This window comes from Pithys albifrons, chromosome 3, assembly GCF_047495875.1.
Source record: "Pithys albifrons albifrons isolate INPA30051 chromosome 3, PitAlb_v1, whole genome shotgun sequence".
NCBI lineage: Eukaryota > Metazoa > Chordata > Aves > Passeriformes > Thamnophilidae > Pithys > Pithys albifrons.
The window spans coordinates 96,474,801-96,491,911 of record NC_092460.1 but is presented as its reverse complement, the minus strand read 5'-3'; the positions used below and the strand labels follow the sequence as shown (position 1 = coordinate 96,491,911).

The 17,111-nt window shown below is 41.5% G+C and overlaps 1 protein-coding gene across 12 annotated transcripts in view; it reads left to right on the top strand.

Annotated features, from left to right (window-relative positions):
* CELF2 (CUGBP Elav-like family member 2) overlaps positions 1–17,111 on the top strand; it is a 553,335-nt gene that overhangs the window by 444,481 nt on the left and 91,743 nt on the right. For all 12 annotated transcript variants that reach the window (XM_071552839.1, XM_071552831.1, XM_071552836.1 and 9 more), the window contains one exon: positions 4,205–4,287. In XM_071552839.1, the coding sequence (XP_071408940.1) occupies positions 4,205–4,287 (83 nt within the window). The remainder of the gene's footprint in view (positions 1–4,204; positions 4,288–17,111) is intronic.

Below are 17,111 nucleotides of genomic sequence, written 5' to 3'. Positions count from 1 at the left end.
GTCACTGTCTTGCTAAACAGGTTTCCGTGCAAATTAAATAAATAAAATCTCCACCACTGGTGCTAATTGGTGCCTTTGGCAGGCTGAGCAAGAGCTTGTGAATTGAATGTGTCATGGAGAATTGAATGTGTCAACTTTTTCCCAATGGCTGAGACCTTGAGGTCTTTTTCTGGCACTAAATTTCCTTTGAAAAAAGAAAAAAATAGGGAGAGGTGAGAGAGAGAGAGAGAAAAAACAAGCTGAAATAAGAGATCTTTTCCCTTTTTTTAATGAGGTGGTGTAGTTGAGCATTGTAGTGTCCACACTGCAGTGTTTACTCGTCAGATGCCTTGAGAAGTAGAGCTGTTTTCTGCTGTTGTTTCTCAGGCATCCCATTTGTTGCCATTAGATGCTGAGCAGCAGAGTGGCAGGTTTTATTCAGTCTGTTCAAGCATCTGGCAGGATAGCCGTGAAGTTGTTGCCGATGTCCTTAAGGGACTGTAGGGATCTGCATGATTCATTCAGTACTTTTTTCAAGGTACAAAGAAGAAATGTCTTACGCTGTAGTAAATACTGTTCCAAGTAGAGCACAACCAGCTTAGCAGAGCGCAGGAGATTTGCTGCTTTGGAGGCACTGACTGGCAGCACAGGCTCCTGTGCCTTTGGGCAAGAATGTACTAACCCACGTGGAGTTAAACTGGGCTGTATTTCAGGCTGCTGAGGCTTGGCAGAACCATGTCCACAAACCAATTCACATTCTAAGTTGCCCTGACTAGGAGGGGAGAAGGTTATCACCGCCAGACTTTGAGTTATTTGGATGTCAAAAAAGTCTAGTTGTGGTTCAAGCTGCTGTCAAGTTTGTTGGTGACAAAGCCAAGATTATGTCTGCAGGAGGTTGAAGAGGGCAGGGTTGTATTTTTTTGCTTTTCTTTCAGTAGTAAACGTACTTTTTCTTTTCCAGCTGGGCCATTTGTTTGCCTTTTTGCCAACATTAGGTTTCCTTGGGGAAAATGGAGGAAAGAAGGTCCTTTCCTCTTCGTCTTTCAGCAGGGAACAGCAACCAGTCCTAAAGCACAGATTAGCCTTGTCCTCTTACACAGGTGTCTTCCCTTCCAATATTCCTGCAGAAAAGACTGAATTTGGTACTCTCTCCTATGTACTGAGCCAAAGGCATTTTACTCTGGAGGCATCTTCAATGCAGTTTGTGTAACATGGCAGTGAGCACTTCTGGAGTCTCCATAGGTTGAGAGATGTTTCCTAGAGGACCACATGTTCTACTGCCTTTTCTGTTCCTCTGTGTTCTATAACTCTCTTTTTTGAGTCTAGCCCTGACCTCTGTACCAGATAGCTTCAGATTCAGGTGTCCACAGATGGGTGTCCATGCTCTCCTCAAACCACAGCAAACTGGCTCTTCTTATGCTTTTTTTTTTAAGAAGATACTCACCAAATATGTCCAGAGAAAAAATTTTATCCATGTCTCCATGTCCATTTTCAGACATATCAGTCTGTGAGTTTAGAAATCTTTATTTTTGTCGAGGTCTGATGACCTGCCTGAAACATCTGCACGTTTCCCATTAAGATACTGGTTTCTTCCAGCCCTCATTCCCAGAGACATTTTTCTCCCCTGAGCTATTACTTTTCAAAAATGACCAGTTAAAGGGTATTTCACAGCATATTCATCTTTCAAGTGCAGTTCTTTCAAGTAGTGCCCAGAATGATAAACCAACAGATTTCAAACTTCTCCTAATCAGAATGAACCCACAGACCTGAAATCTAAAATGAAGCTCTTTGTGCCCATGGAAAAGGACATGGCAATTGCAAAGTTGTGATTACAGCTTGATATTTTCCCCTCTGAATTCTCTCTGCTGGTTAAAAAGCTTTATATTAAAAAGCTAATAAACAAAATGAAGAAATAATAGAAGGTAGACTTTGGGGTTGGCTGGCAGGTTAGAAAAATGATGCAATGTTGTCTCAAAGTTGCACTATTAAATGTCACAAACTCGGATCCATTTCCCATTTTCATTCTGGAGAAAAATAATTCAAATTTTCAGAGTTTTCCAGTGAAATGGAGGGTTTACAAACACTCAGAAGATGCACAAACCTTAACAGGCTGTGGCTGTTTGTAACACACATCCCTGCGAACAATGTTGTGCTTACTGAAATAATTAGTAAACTGCCTCTATCATAGAGTGTGAACTTTTAAAGAAGCTGTTGGCAGTATGAAAAATGTTTCCCTCAGCTGTGTTACATCTGTGTTACCTGCCTGCCCATGTGTTGTAGTCCCTGCAAGTGATTTTCTGTTAAACTTGCTGAATTCCAGCTGGGAGTACATGGTCACCTTTGCTTGTTATAGAGGTAATGGTTGTTGCAGGCCCAGCTGCAGAGCTGAAGGGAGCACTCCCAGTGCCATGCATAGCTTGAGCCAAGCAGGAGGAATTGGAGGGGCTGTTCTAGATTCAGCTCTTCCTTCCAAGGACCACCTCCACACGGTCACTTACAGTGTTTGCTGTGTTCTGCTGTGCACGCCTTCTCCTTGTCTCCTTTGCCATTATGGGGATGATTAGTGGTGGAACATGAGTGGGCTGGGATGTTTCACCTTGGCCAGCATTAGGGAGCTGATGCAAACATCATCTTTGCTCACTGCCTAAAGCACAGATTATTTTATCTGTGTCATGCTCCAAGGGAACTCCGAGGCTCGCGAGCTGGGCTATCTTTTATTTACTGATTGGTTTTGACATTTCTCCGGAGTTGTAACAAGTCTCTGACTGTGATTAAGAGAATAGGATTGTTTTCTGATGCACCAGTAAAACCTGCATCATCTTATTTGATGTGAAGTAGGTTTTTACTTCAGGAGCCACTTCTGCCTCCCAGCCAGCATTACCCAGCATGTTTTCCATCTCCCCATAGCAGCTGGGTCACCAAACACCACATCTGCATCCACAAGCTCTGTAGGAGCTTTGAGGTCTCTCCTTAATGTGATGTGGCTCCAGAGCAGGCACTGCCCATGTCCATGGGACAAGGTCTGGATTCAGTCCCACTGTGTTTCCCCTGTGGACAGAGTAGCAACAGATTATTCTTCTCTAAGGGTATTTCTGCATCACTGATTTACTGTGCTGGATGGGAGCTTTTCAGGCAGAAATTCTCAATCTTGTATTATGCACATAAGTGTGCAAGTGGTGCTCTCAAAGTGATTTCCCTCCCACTGGAAGTAAAGTTGAAGTGACAAGATGGGATATTGTGTTGAGCATCCCACCTGCAACATGGATGCAAGGACCTCCCTCAGGAAGTTCTCTGCATGAATGCTGTGCATGCCTAGGAGCAGACTTCATTGCTGTGGGACATTACAGATTGCAGTAATGCAATTTGCAGGCAAATGCTGCTCCTTGTTTTTCCCATGCATGTCACATCATAGCTCTTCCCTTGAGGATCTACCTGTGAGCCCTGACCTCGCCCCAGGGCTGGTGTTGAGCTGTCTGGGTTGTGTGTGCTGCAGCAAAAGCTACTTTACATGATTGCAGTGAACAAAGTGGCAGCAACCCATGTTTAGTCCCACAGTCTACCCAGTTGGACCATGCTGTCAGTTGGAAAACCATAGGATTAAGGCAACTTAAACCACCTTCTTTACTGAAGATGAGGCAGATGCAGGGTGAAGAGAGCCTCCCTTTATGCTGACAACCATCAGCAGCCCCCACTATCCCCCCATGGTGAATTCTCCTATAGCTTATTTTTCATTCTTGCAACTGAGATGAGTGTCCTACCTCCAGTCCTGCCTGGTTTCAAAAAAGGGGTACCAACCTTAGCTCTTTTATGTAAGGCCTATTAAATAAGGTCCTGCTTTAACCTGATTTTCTTCCTGGGATGCAACAATGAATTCCTGCTGCTTGAGCTTGCCATGTTGCTTATATTCAAAGTATAATGTGGAGCTTTCAGAAAACTATAACCTTATTTACACTGCACAAAGCCAATTGGATTTTGGTTAACAATTTCTAAGTGATTACAGGTCACCAACAGTGTAGGTGTGCTATAGATGCAATGCACAGGGGGGGACTTTTTATTTTAACCCATACAAGCATTCCTCTATTCATGTCAGTCAGGCAGCCCCAGGATAATTCACATTTCCAGCTTTCATAATGTGTTGCTCAACCACTGTTTTTTTCTCCCTGCCTATTGTACTCTCACAAATCGTACTTGCTAATTTCTGAAAGCTTTTCATTTCTCTCTATAGGTTGTTGTTTCGTAACATTTTATACAAGAAAAGCTGCTCTTGAGGCACAGAATGCACTGCACAATATTAAAACTTTACCTGGGGTGAGTACATTTACTTTTTGATCCTAATTATTTTATTGCCAGTAAAATAGCCCTTTTGTTCTCTGCTGCTTGGTACTCCAAATGACCTTGATCTCTGCAAGGAAGGTGTCTAACCTGATGGTCTGTCCTGTACCAGTGCCAGCCCTGTAGCAATGGCATCATTTCCAAAGGCAGTTGCTCTTCTGTAGAAAGTCCATTGGCTGGAAATAGTGCTGATACCTGATGACTAGAGGCAGGGACCAAACTGCAATGTAGATCAATTTTATCTTTTTTTATTTAAGGGAGAGGGACGGGGCGGAAGAGTGGGCGGGAAATACACAGAAAAACATTGCACCAAGTTTCAGGAGGGAAAGAAGAGGAAAAGACATAAAAACAGCCAACTTTGTTAAATGCAGCCTTTATCCATGTGGTTTCTAAACAACCTGAATGCAGGGGTGTGGTGGTTGCACATCTCAGAGTGGTGAGAGTGTGGTACCTTGTGCTTGCTGTGTGTTCCCTGCCACCACCTCTCCTCTGCACCTGCTCCCACTGATAACTCACCAGCATTCCAAACAGTTGTGGTTGTGTTGTACAAACTGTAGCTTGCCTTGTCTTATGGTAGTTCAAATTACAGGGCTAGAAAGATGTATATAACTGGTAATTGCATGTCTTAACTGTGAAATCTTCTTATTCCACTCTTTTCATTTTTTCTGCTGAATGAAGCCAAATGTTTTGAGGATGGAAAAGAAAAAAATATGAAGGATGGAGGTATATTCCTTATTGATGTAGAAGTGTTCAGGCATATGTTTGAAGTGCCTGCTTACAGACTTGAAAATAAATAAATACACTATATAAATAAATAGACCGTTGACTGGACTGACAGTTATATGGCCAATATCTCCTGTAGTTCCTATGTGCTGTCTGTGAGTGTTGGACATTATGTGTTTGAAATATTCACATCTCCCCAGCTCACGTCATGCACCTCCAGTAAGGAAAGCCACCTCATCTGTCATGATGCATGTTGGACAGTTACCTGTGAGTACTGCTAATTCACCAAGGCAAAATGGGAGTCCTCTGTCATTTGCAAGTGTAAATGCTGGAAGTGGTGGCAGGAAATCTACAGAGGCAGGGCAGTCACAGGAAAATGGGAAAAATTGCAGCACTTCAAATTCCAATGGTATCTTCCAACTGGCCCTCACAAGGGATGGTGTCAAGACCTTACAAGCCTCCCAGCAGCAGACTCAGCTTTTGAGGGTGTGCAGAGTGGATGTGTCATCCTCAGAGAGAAAGGAAGGCTCTGAGTTACGATTCCCTTTGAACCCCCTTCAGAGTTCAGGTTCAATCTCAGAATCCTCTGGCTCTGCAACCCCAGTTGTTCGATCCCATCCTCACTGCCAGAAAATGCTGAGCCCTTGGCTGAGTGCTCTAGCCCATGTCAGCTGACTGGTTGCACTTCAACCAACTCATTGAGTAATTGCTCTCCAACATGCTCTGAGTCAAATGGCTGTGCAGACTTACTGGGTAGGATGGACACTCCAGTGGAGGTGGTCCCAAGCTCCTGGAGCAGCACCCTTCCCAGACAGCCTCCCTGAAGGTCTGCTACAAGATCTACACTACCCTTAGAAAAAGAGAGGTTCCTTTCAGAATCACAGAATCATTAAGGTTGGAAAAGACCTCCGAGATCATTGAGTCCAATCTTTGACCAAGTACCACCATGTCAACTAGACCAGGGCACTGAGTGCCACATCCAGTCATTTTCTGAACACTTCCAGGGATGATGACTCCACCACTTCCCTGGGCAGCCTGTTCCAATGCTTGACCACCCTTTCAGTGAAGTTCTTTCTAATGTCCAACTTGAACCTCTCCTGGTGGAGTTTGAGGCCCTTTCCTCTTCACCTGTCACTGGTTGCCTGGGAGAAGAGGCCAGCCCCCACCTGGGTACAACCTCCTTTCAGGTAGTTGTAGAGAGCAATAAGGTCTCCCCTGAGCCTCCTTTTCTTCAGGTTGAACAACCCCAGATACCTCAGCCACTTTGCTCCTCTGTTCTTCCCTGAGCCCCTCAAGCTGGTTGCTTTGTTTTGAGAGATCTTAGTTATCCCAGTGAGTGACTGGGAGGGGCAGACTCCTTCTCTGACTTCTCCACATACAGGTGGGAAAGCTGGCTCAGCTCTGTGTTGCATCCCACTTGAGCAGGGCATCACTTTCACCTCCACTTTTCACAGCTAATGAGCAGGCAGCAGTTAAAGACACTACTGTACCTTTTGATTTTTTTAAACTTCAAAAATTAGTCTTTTTTTCTAAAACTCTCTCTAGCTGGTTGTCACTTAAAACTTACCTTTCCGAGCTGGTTTTTTTCCCTGACTGTGAGGTTACAAACTTGTCTTTTAAGGAAATGTGGAAATTGTATCCCTGTGACTCTGGGGCCTGGGCTTTGAAAATATTCTTGATACAGCCAGAGATGTTTAGATTTTACTTTGAGACAAGTTGTTTTACCTACTTTTTAAATGGACAGCTCTCATAAGGAGAAGCAACTTGAATACAGATCTACTACTTGTCTTTCACAATGATTCAGTATAGATTGTATAACAGATTCTATATTTTACACATGCAGTATGCTGACATTCAGCATATATGGGGGTACTGTTATGCTGCATCTGTGTGTGCCCAAAATAACTTCATTTAAGCACGCTTTAAAGTTGTGGCACGTGTGCTGAAAACACTTCACGTTAGCAGGATTCTCCTCTTATGAATTTTAGCAATTTCTGTATTGTTCCTCTTGCCTGCTAAGCAGCTTTTCCCAAACAAGCAGGAATGTAGGTCCATGTGCAAAATAGTCTTTGAGCAAATGGAAGCAATCTTCTGGCAGAGCTACAGCAAGGGATGAATTTGGATCAGATTCATTTGGGCATCAAGTGTCATCTTGCTCCCAGTAAACAAGCTATGGACGGTAGGAGGTTCAGTAATAAGGTATCTCCTGGAAACAAAAGAATCCGTGCCTTCCGCTTTTGCTGTAATACCACAATGCATCACATAAGGCATCCTTAAATAGCCCAGGAAGAAAATCCAAGGCAAAGGCAGGTGATTTATTAGCGTAAGGAAAGAAAAGCTGGCAGAGGCAGGAGCAGGGGGTTGCAGGCGTGCTGTGGCACTTGGAACTGGTCTGTGTTTTACCTGCACTCAGGTGTAACCAGTCTGCTGCAGAGGCATGGAACAGAATACCTCTGTGTTCATTAAATGATAGAGACTAGTTATTTGGGGGGATTAGTCTCTTCATTTCTTAAATGCAGACCTTCTCCATGTGGCTCAGTAAGCAGGTTTTGGATCAGCATCGGTGGAGCCAAAAATGCGGATTTTTTAGTGTGAAATTCATCCCTGTTCCAAGACTGTGTGCTCAGTTTAATTTAGGTATTTGAGCAAAGCCTGCAGTGCTCTCTCTATATCTCTGCTTACCGCCTGGACTTCATCCTTAACAGAGACATGAAAACACGAGCGCTTGATCTGCTCCTTTGAGCTGCACCCTTTTAGTGGACATGGAGAAAATAAGACCAGATATAAATGATTAATGCAGGATCTTGGAAGAAAATATTGCAGGGTGCCTTGCTGTTTGATTACAAGCCTTGGAATTAGTCAACATTTCCATAATTCTAAACCAATATACACCTGTTTTCCCACTGTGATGTGAAGGCACAACTTAATTTAACAGAAACCCCGCTGTGCTAAATCTCTCATTAAATACCAAGCTAGTTCTGTAATTTAAAGTTGCAGCACTACTATTTTAACTGAATTGCCTTTGTATTATAAAATTAATAAGAAGTTAATGATGCACTTTGCTGTATTCTCTCAGATTTTTTTTTCACCAACAACAACAACAAAAGAAGAAAGATAAAGAAGAAAAACATGTCACCAGCTGACATCTCAAGGCTTTCCTGGTTTTAATCATTTTCCTGAGGATAGAAATTCATTTAAAAGATTTTTGAAAAAAATTAAAAAAACTTTATGCACAAGTAGGATCAAACACCATCTTTTTTACTCATGATTAGTGTAATCTCTCTGTTAGTCATAATATTCCTTGTCATATAATGGAGCTTTTATCTTTCCCAAAAAATGTATTTAGATATCACTTGTTATGTAAAATTGCTGCTAGGCAAAGGAGAAGCTATGCAGTATTTGAGAAATATAGGCATATTGTTATATATGAATCAGATCAATGAAATAAGACAGTTCTCTGTACTTGGTGCTGGCATCACAAGTAGTTTTTATGTCTTGTAAATGAACAACATGAATTTTCAGATGTGTCTTTTCAAATATATCATGAAAACATAGAGCTGATATCCTTATAGCTCATAGGGATGGGGTTTATATTATTCAGCTTAGAGCCAAGTTTACTTGGAGTGTTCATTTGGATTTTGTTTTAAAAGGCAGAAGGGAGAAAAGGGAAAACCTCAATTTGAATGTAATAATGATCTTAGAAATGTGCTTCTTTGGGATGAGATGTAGAATTGAGGCCTTAACTAGTCTCATCTTCATTAAGAATCTCCTAGCTTCGTTAGAGGTGTTTAACTTCTATTCCCTAAGCAGAGTAATCCAATAAATTCCACCCATCTAAATTTATTCCGTAACTTCCATTAGATGTAATAATCTTGGTTCCCACATGCTCTAATTTGCTGCTTAGTGAAAATTGGCTTCTGTATAGAGGGCAAACCTTGAAGAGCCGTATGTAGGGACTGCTTTAACTGCCTTTATGACACTGCCATTTTGGTTTTAACATGCTTTATTTTCAAAACAGATGTGCGGTGTTTTCTTAACAAGTGAATCTGATAGGGTTAAATGCAGGTAGGTAACACAAGAGCAGTATATGTTAGTTGGATTCTTGGAGCCAAATAACTGAATAAATAGACCTTTAATCTCATGCAGAGGCTATTTGAAGCCTGGAATCAATGGACATCCATTTGTGAAATCTACACCTAAAACTCTCTGGAGTGTTTGCTCTGTATGTGTAGTTTGATTGGATATGGCAAAAATTGTTTGTTGCCTTTGTGCACATTTTTTAATATATCCTCATATCTAAGTTTATCACAAAAATAGTTAACAAAGCACACTTATTTAGGTTTCTGTACTCCCATGTTTTTAACAGACCCATGGTTGATGTGGTTCTCATTTCAAGTGGGACATGCATAATCCAAGTAGCAATAAACCCATTGTATTGGAGTTCTGGCATGAAATTAGGACATTAGATGTATGAATTGATTTAATTAAGGGTTTAACAATGGAGAAATACAGTTTTGAGAAAGCTTTTAATATTTTAACAGCAAGGTGGAGTTTGTAGAATCTGTTTTGTAAAATATTCATGGCTTCCTTTTTTGCCAGATGTTGTCAAGGGAAGGATTCTTCATTTTTACATTGCGAGAATCATTACTGGTTTTATTAAATGCTGTTTACATGATAGGGAAACAGGAGTGGCTTAGAGGGAATTTTGCTCAAGGGTTGTATACTGGCTATAAGGAAACCTTGGGGTCCATTTAGGAGTATAGAATATGAAGAACTGATTTTTAAAGTGGAACTTGGACCATTCTTCTCTTTTGGTGCCCGTTCACAGTAGGGTTCATTCTGCCCTGCACCAAGCTTACAATCATCAGCACCACTCCAGAGCACTTTGGTGCTTCCCCTCATCCCCGTGGGCCCATTCAGGTTTCACACTGATGTAAAACACACTTGGGTTTGCTCCATGTCACTGTGTGGGTATCACATGTATCAACAAGGAAGTGCCACAGCCCCTCCAGGGACCTGGGGTTTAAGGGCTGGAAACATGGGAGAGAAATCTTGCTGAATTGGCTCAGGAGGTTATTTAACCTTCAGAACAATCTGGTTCACAATGCAGGCACCCATGATGACTTACTATGAAACCTCATTTACTTTCTGATAAAATACCATCTGTCCAACAAGAAGCAAAAACCCCAAATATATTTCTGATTTTCACTTCACATCATAAGCTCCTCTCTAATAACTATTCTGGCACACTCCTTTCTGGAAGAGTGTTTTAATATCCAACATCCCTTCTCTGCCTTATGGTTTGTCAGTATTATATGAACATTATGTAAAAATTACCTGTAATAAAAAGGTAATCATCCAATATGACTTGAATAATAGCCTGAATATGATATATCAGTGACTTTAAAAAATTTTGACAAACAGAAAGGGAATTCAAAGAGCAATTAAGTTAGTTAAGGGATTGCAGTGATTGATTTATGATGACAAATTAAACTAATTCAGTACCCATATAGCATGGCCAAATGCTGTTTAATGAAAGATCTGAAAAGTCTAGAACTGTTTAAATGATAAAAATAACCAGATGGGAAAGCAGAGAATTCCCAGAGAGCATCTTTTCCTAGGAACTGAGCTGTAAGATATTGAGTGATGTTGAGAAAGTGAATCTGGCCCATTCCTTTCCTTAAAATACAATGAGAGTGGACTCACTTTATGATACATTTTGCCCATCTCTGAAGAAAAGTGGGGTTTTATTATGCAAACACACCGCTTCCACCTCTGCCCCTCAAAAAAATGTTGCACTGACTTTGCCACTTCACTGAAAAATCAATATTTGCACTAAATTCAGGTTCCTTAGAAAGGCTGGGTTTGCACCTACAATTGCTGCAAAACAAATAATGGGTCACGAGCCTCGGGTTCATAAAACGGAAAAAAGTGATTTAGGAAGCCAATGAAATCCCTCTAAGTAGCTGAACTTGCAGCTTGATGCCAGAATCATGAGTGTTGTGCAGGTGTAGGGAGAGGGGAATATTGACCAAGTGAAAAGAACGGCTTTAAATTGAGCACAACATTTAATCTGTAGTTACATTGTCTGTTTTTCTCAGTGAAGGATGTGGGAATTTGACAATTCACCTTCCTGTACAACCTGGTCATTAGGATAGCTTTCTGCCATGTAAGGAGGATGCAGTTCATATCCTCTCTGACTTGTTTGTTGAAAGAATTTAACTTGAATTGACCTAACAGAGCCTTCACCACTGGACTTAGCTGAGATTAGAGGTCACTGTTTCTCCCTCTAAGCTGTTCTACTGTGTATGAAAGTATTAAACTCTTGTGGGAGTGAAAGAAAGCAAGTAACAGCACTTGGTTGCCTAGTACTGAGAGAAATGACTCAAGTAATGTGATGTCTGGATATAAGTCTGTGCTCTAGTGAATACTTTATTCTTTGGGAAAGCTTCAAACATTTGGAAGATCCTCTCCAAGAATAGGGAAGTTCAGGAAGATCCACTGACTTGAGGCACTGGGAGAAGATGACTAAACCTTGATCTGCCTTACTCTGGGGGTGATGCCCCAGCCTAAGCCCTGGGTGTGTCAGGGGGGTGAAGACTTTCACAGGGCATGTGCATCAGTGAGTTGGTTTAGATCTTGGACCTTCCTATCAGGCTGTTGCTTTTCCCTGGTGTAGCAGATTTGCTGGGAAGCAAGAGCACCTTAGCCCAGTTGCAAATGCAGTTAGATGCATGTAGCTTTTTTAGAGTGCTCTTTTGGAATAGTTCTGGAATTTTTTTCCACATCTTTGAAGTATGATATTATTGGGATGGAAACTGAGTACTGCATAATACTGGCTTGACCTCAGAAAAATGCACTAATGTGAAGCCCATCCCCAAAAGGCTAAACCATTCTGGCATGTGACACTGAGATTTACCTCCTATTTCCATAACTTCGACCAGTTGAGGTCATCACTTTGCAAAATCCCTCCAGACTCTTTTGTCCAACTTAGAATATCTTATTCAGCAAGGAGGAGGATCAGTTCATAGGATATCACTTTCAAGCTGGTTATCCAAAAATCACTGATTCAGAGAACCTTTTGCTGTGCACTTCAGAACAGAAAACTCTGAAGAAAATCGAGAGGCCATCACTAGAGTACCCCAGGGTATTGCAAAGCTCACCAAGATTTAGGTGGGATGCTTAGCTAAGGATAATAGCCCAGGCACTCTCTTAAACAGCTATTTATCCTCCTGCTGGTGTTAGCTGTTTTCTGTTATCTGGAACAGAAAGTACAGGTGCTTCACTCAGCCTCATTAGCACCACGACACAAGCTATTAAAATTGTCTTCGTAATGAAAAACTAGTTCAGGGAGCCTTCCTAGCTGTCTGACTACTCCTACAATCGTGAAATTAGAAAGGCAAATCATAAACAATGTTGCAGGCATCAGGAAGCAACATCATTAGAGATGCCCTTGGATGCCATTTACCTGCCTCGATAGCAATGTTTGGCATCCATGGATCTGAGTTATGTTATGACTAAAAAGCCTGAGCTTCATGATATGTTTATAACAGAGAGACTGTTTGTTCAGCATCTTTCTGCCACTGTGTCCAACCCTGTGAGCTGTGCTGCCTCCTTCAGACACCTCTGCTGTGTGGTCCACTGCTATTGAAGGCATGCAGTGGTATCTCATTTAGTGTTTGCATTCCCCTGGTGGGAAGGAAGCTGGAGTATTCCCAGCAGCTTTCTCCCATCTCAATCCAGTAATGAACCACACTGTGCAGGTGCACCATGCTGTTGTATGTGAAAACGTGCATGATCAGAGAGAAAACATAAGTTCTGTTTTCTCTGTGGTCATTAGAAACCCCCTAATACTGGAAAACCAGGTGAAACTGGGTGGCTTGATTGAGCTTTCTGCTCTAATAACACACTTTGGGCAATCATATTCTGTCTAATTAAAACCACTTTCTGCAGACCCAGAGAGATAATTGATTTTTTGCTCATTCTCTGTAAGAAATTACTATCTTCATCAGCTTAGTTGGAAGAGCCACTTCTTTGTCTGCTCTGCCCCTGTGGTGTGCAGAGAAATCCTTCCTGCTCTTGCCGGCAGGGTCCCTTGGGTTGCTAGAAACACTCAAGGATTCATTTGGGCACAAGCACCAATCTGGGGTACAGACATGTTCATCTGATTATCATGGTAGACACCCAAAACCTTTAGAGAGCTCACTAAAATGGGCTGTGAATTCCCACCCTGGAAAGTTATGGAAGACATGTAGTTGCAGAGCTTATATTTTAAGCTGCCAGTGTGTGGATCAAGCCATCAGCACCCTCTGAAGCAGAAAGCAAATATCATTAACAATGAGACAAAGGGGAATGGCTTTAAACTGAAAGGATACAGGTTTAGATTAGATGCCAGAAAAAAATTCGTCACTGTAAAGGTTGTGAGGCACTGGAACAGGTTGCCCAGAGAAGCTGTGAATGCCCCATCCCTGGAAGTGTTGAAGACCATGCTGGATGAGGCTTTGAGCAATCTGGGATAGTGGAAGGTGTCCCTGCCAATGCAATGGGGTTGGACCTAGATGGTATTTAAGGTCCCTTCCAACCCAAACCATTCTATGATTCTATGATTAAAGTGTTAAATACCTTTTAACAGGAAAAGCACTACCAGAGAGGGCGAGGCTAATGTCTATCTCACTTTTGGAATGGTCCATATTTTCTGAAGGAAAGGAAAAAAAGGATGGAATGGTCCATCTTTTTGCTGAAACCAGTAATGGCTTTGCACCCAGACTATTAGCCTGAGTAGCCTGAGTATCTCCAGGAGCAGAGAGAAGCAATCACTGAAAAAGATGCCACCATAACTTCATATATTGGCAAAAGCTTATCTCTATTGCCTTGTGCCAGGGAAGTTAAAAAGGCAAAAACAGCAAAAGAAAAAAAACGAACACAGTGAGCTAAACAGTCTTAAGCAGTGGTAAACAAAATGTAGCTTCCTTTGTGGTTGATTTTTATCCAGCTGCAGCCAAATATCAAAGCGATATCAAAGGAAAGCTACCCATTAATTAATTCAGACTGACTTCACAAAGCAAGCTGGAGCTTTTGCTGATATCTGATTCTGACAACTTCCTAATCTTCACAAGTTGTCATTAAGAATGGCATTAAAGCAGTCTGCAGTCAATCCCAGCTCTCGCCCTATTGTGGCTCAGAGATGGGCTATCTGCTGTCGCGGAAGGGGGGATGCACAAGCAGGGGTTACAATAAGCAACTTTGCCTCTTTGCAAATGGAATTTGCAATGTATCAGGGAATCTCATTAATACACTGCCTCTGTCATTCATCCTAGGAACACTCACCCATTCCCACTTGCAACCATTACAAGTTGCAGCAAGCGGAAATTTTCTCTTCTGAAAGATAATCACAGGGAGGAAAAAAAAGGGAGAAAGAAACTGAAAACGAAGCTCATGTCTGAAAGGAATAATTAGAAGTCTGTAACGATCTTAAAGAAAGCATGAATAGATCCTTATCACTGATTTCAAGATAGAGAACATAGGCTTCTGTGTTGAAGAAAGTAAGATTGTGGAAAATAAGACACTAATCAGAGGATAAGATTAGTTTTAAACTAAGAACTTTGAGCAACCTGGTCTTGTGGAAGGTGTCCCTGCCCATGGTAAGGGGGTTGCAACAAGATGAGCCTTTCCAACCCAAACCATTCTATGATTCTGTGAACTGAACATCAGGTACCGTGGTAAGTGGAGCTGCAATTCCACCATGAAAATAAACACAACACTCCAGTATTCCTTAGCACTGCCAGGATCCCTCAGAGGGATTAAAGCCTCATGCAGAGATGCGAGGGATGTGATACCTTTATATTTCTATTCAGCTGTGAATGGCTCAAATGATTGAAGGGAGTTTGTTTTCTAGACCATCACTTGAGCAAGTATCCACCAGACAGCAACTAATATTATTTTGTGGCAAATTTCTGCCAATACCTTAGAGGAAAATGTGCTGTGTTATTATACAGTATGTTCATTTCAGATATTGCAAAGAATACAGAAAGGATAAGTGCTGTTGCGGGAGTACCTTGCCAAGCTTACACAGCAGCATCCATGTAGATGGTGCATTTATTTCCTCCAGGGTCAAGTAGTGCCCAAATGCCAGTGATAAATGGGAATTATTTTTGATTGTACGTAGAACTGAGGATTTACCATCATAAGAGGTGAAATAAACCTTAGATCAAGTATCAGGGAAAAAAATAACCAACAGTATCTGTTCAATTAGAATAATCTTCTAAAGGAAACAAATCCCAATCTTTAGGGGGGATCGATGTAGGAAAGTATTAGAAAATATGGGATAGGCTGTAATCCTGTACTGGCACTAAGTCATTCAACTCGAGATGCTGGATTTTTTCATTTCTCATTTCTCTGATTGCTAAGAAGTGAAAGAAATTGCTATGCTTGTGTAAATATAGAATCCTTCTATTTGTGCAAAAAATATATGATTAACCAAAAAGAAAGATCTTGCCAAGTAAGAGCTACAGTCAGTCTAAGTGCTGTGCTTGGAGGGCTCTGAGGGCTACTCAGGCAGGCATGTCCCTTGCCTCCTGCCACCCTATTCATTTTACAGAGAATGACATGGATTTATCCCAGTTTAGAAGTGGCCTGATAGCTGACAGTCCTCATGTCTGCCACTTGTCTTCCTCCCTGTTGACATGAGAGCCAAAAATAGAGGGTGTGACATGGGGAAAATTTCTTTTCTCTACCCATTCCTCTTTCCCTGTGCTTTCCTTGCCCTTTGCAAGCTTCACTGGCAACAGCCCTCAGGCTGCATTAGCCTCTCTCAAAAAAACAGCATATGCCAAGAAATCAGGAGTTCAAGACTTCCCAGTAGCTCTAAATGCTACCTTTGGAGCAGGTAGGATGAATGATGTAAGAGCTTTTAGTGCAGTTGGTTTTATCAGAGGACTTTCCTGATAGCTCTCCGTGGCCTCCAGCTGTTCCACCTGAAGCCATCTATGCAAAGAGATTTCTTTGACCTTTAGGCAAGTTGTGCAAGAAGATGTTACTCGTGGGGCACAATGCAGAGAAAACTTCTAATTGAGTAGAGCAGAGTGAAAAATAAGTAAGAGAAGACAAATTTTGACATTTATAGTCACTAAATGAAGCATGTTGTTGCTTTTTTCAGGAGAATCAAGGGGCTCTGTCTCTGGACACAGGCATTAAGGTTCATGTTTGGGGTCATATTCTGGTTCAGACATTTGCAGATGGGTGGAGGCAGGTTGATCTTTGACTTACTGTTCCTGATGCCATCCCTTTTACTAATCACAGCTTGATCCAAACACCACAGCCAGCTGGAACTGACTCATTCTTCAAAAATATATGTTTCTGCTAATGTTGTCCATTTATTTTTTGTTTGTTTAACTTCTCAAACACCTATTGACAGAAATATTTAAATACATTAGAATTCCTAAAGATTAGCACTGTAAATATATACCACATGTTTAGTTTGAATACAAACCACTTTCCTTATCCCAAAGAAAGCATTGGCAGAGTACATGAGCTACAGAGATGCTAAAAAATTAAAGAGAATGGGTTCATACAAAGGGTGGTTAAAAATAACATGGTAGCTTAATGTGATTTTTACTGTTTGTAATTGTATGTATACACAATTAGATGCTCATATTTTCCTGTGGACAGTGTGTGTTTGTGTGTGCTTGTGGCTGGAGACTGCAGTATCATTCTGTTTTCATAGACAGATCAAGTGTCGAGGTTTCTTTTTCATTCTCTCTCCACAGCCAGATTATTTCGCCACTGCAGAGTATTGGCATAACACTGAGAGCTTTTATTTGGATGCTGATATTGGATAGTCGTGGAAAATTCCTGTAACTTCAGCTCATGGAGAGCTTAAATAGAATTTATGAGCCATATCCTCATTTGGCGTAAAATATTATGGCTCTGCTGGTTCAATAATAAAACTGTACTACTTATCCCAGCTGATCTCAGTCAGGAGAGTAGAATTTCTGACATCTTCATTCAAAACCTCTTGTCTGCCTGAATGGATTGGCTATTCCCTGCAATGTTTAGAGGCCTGGGTGTTGACAAGTAGT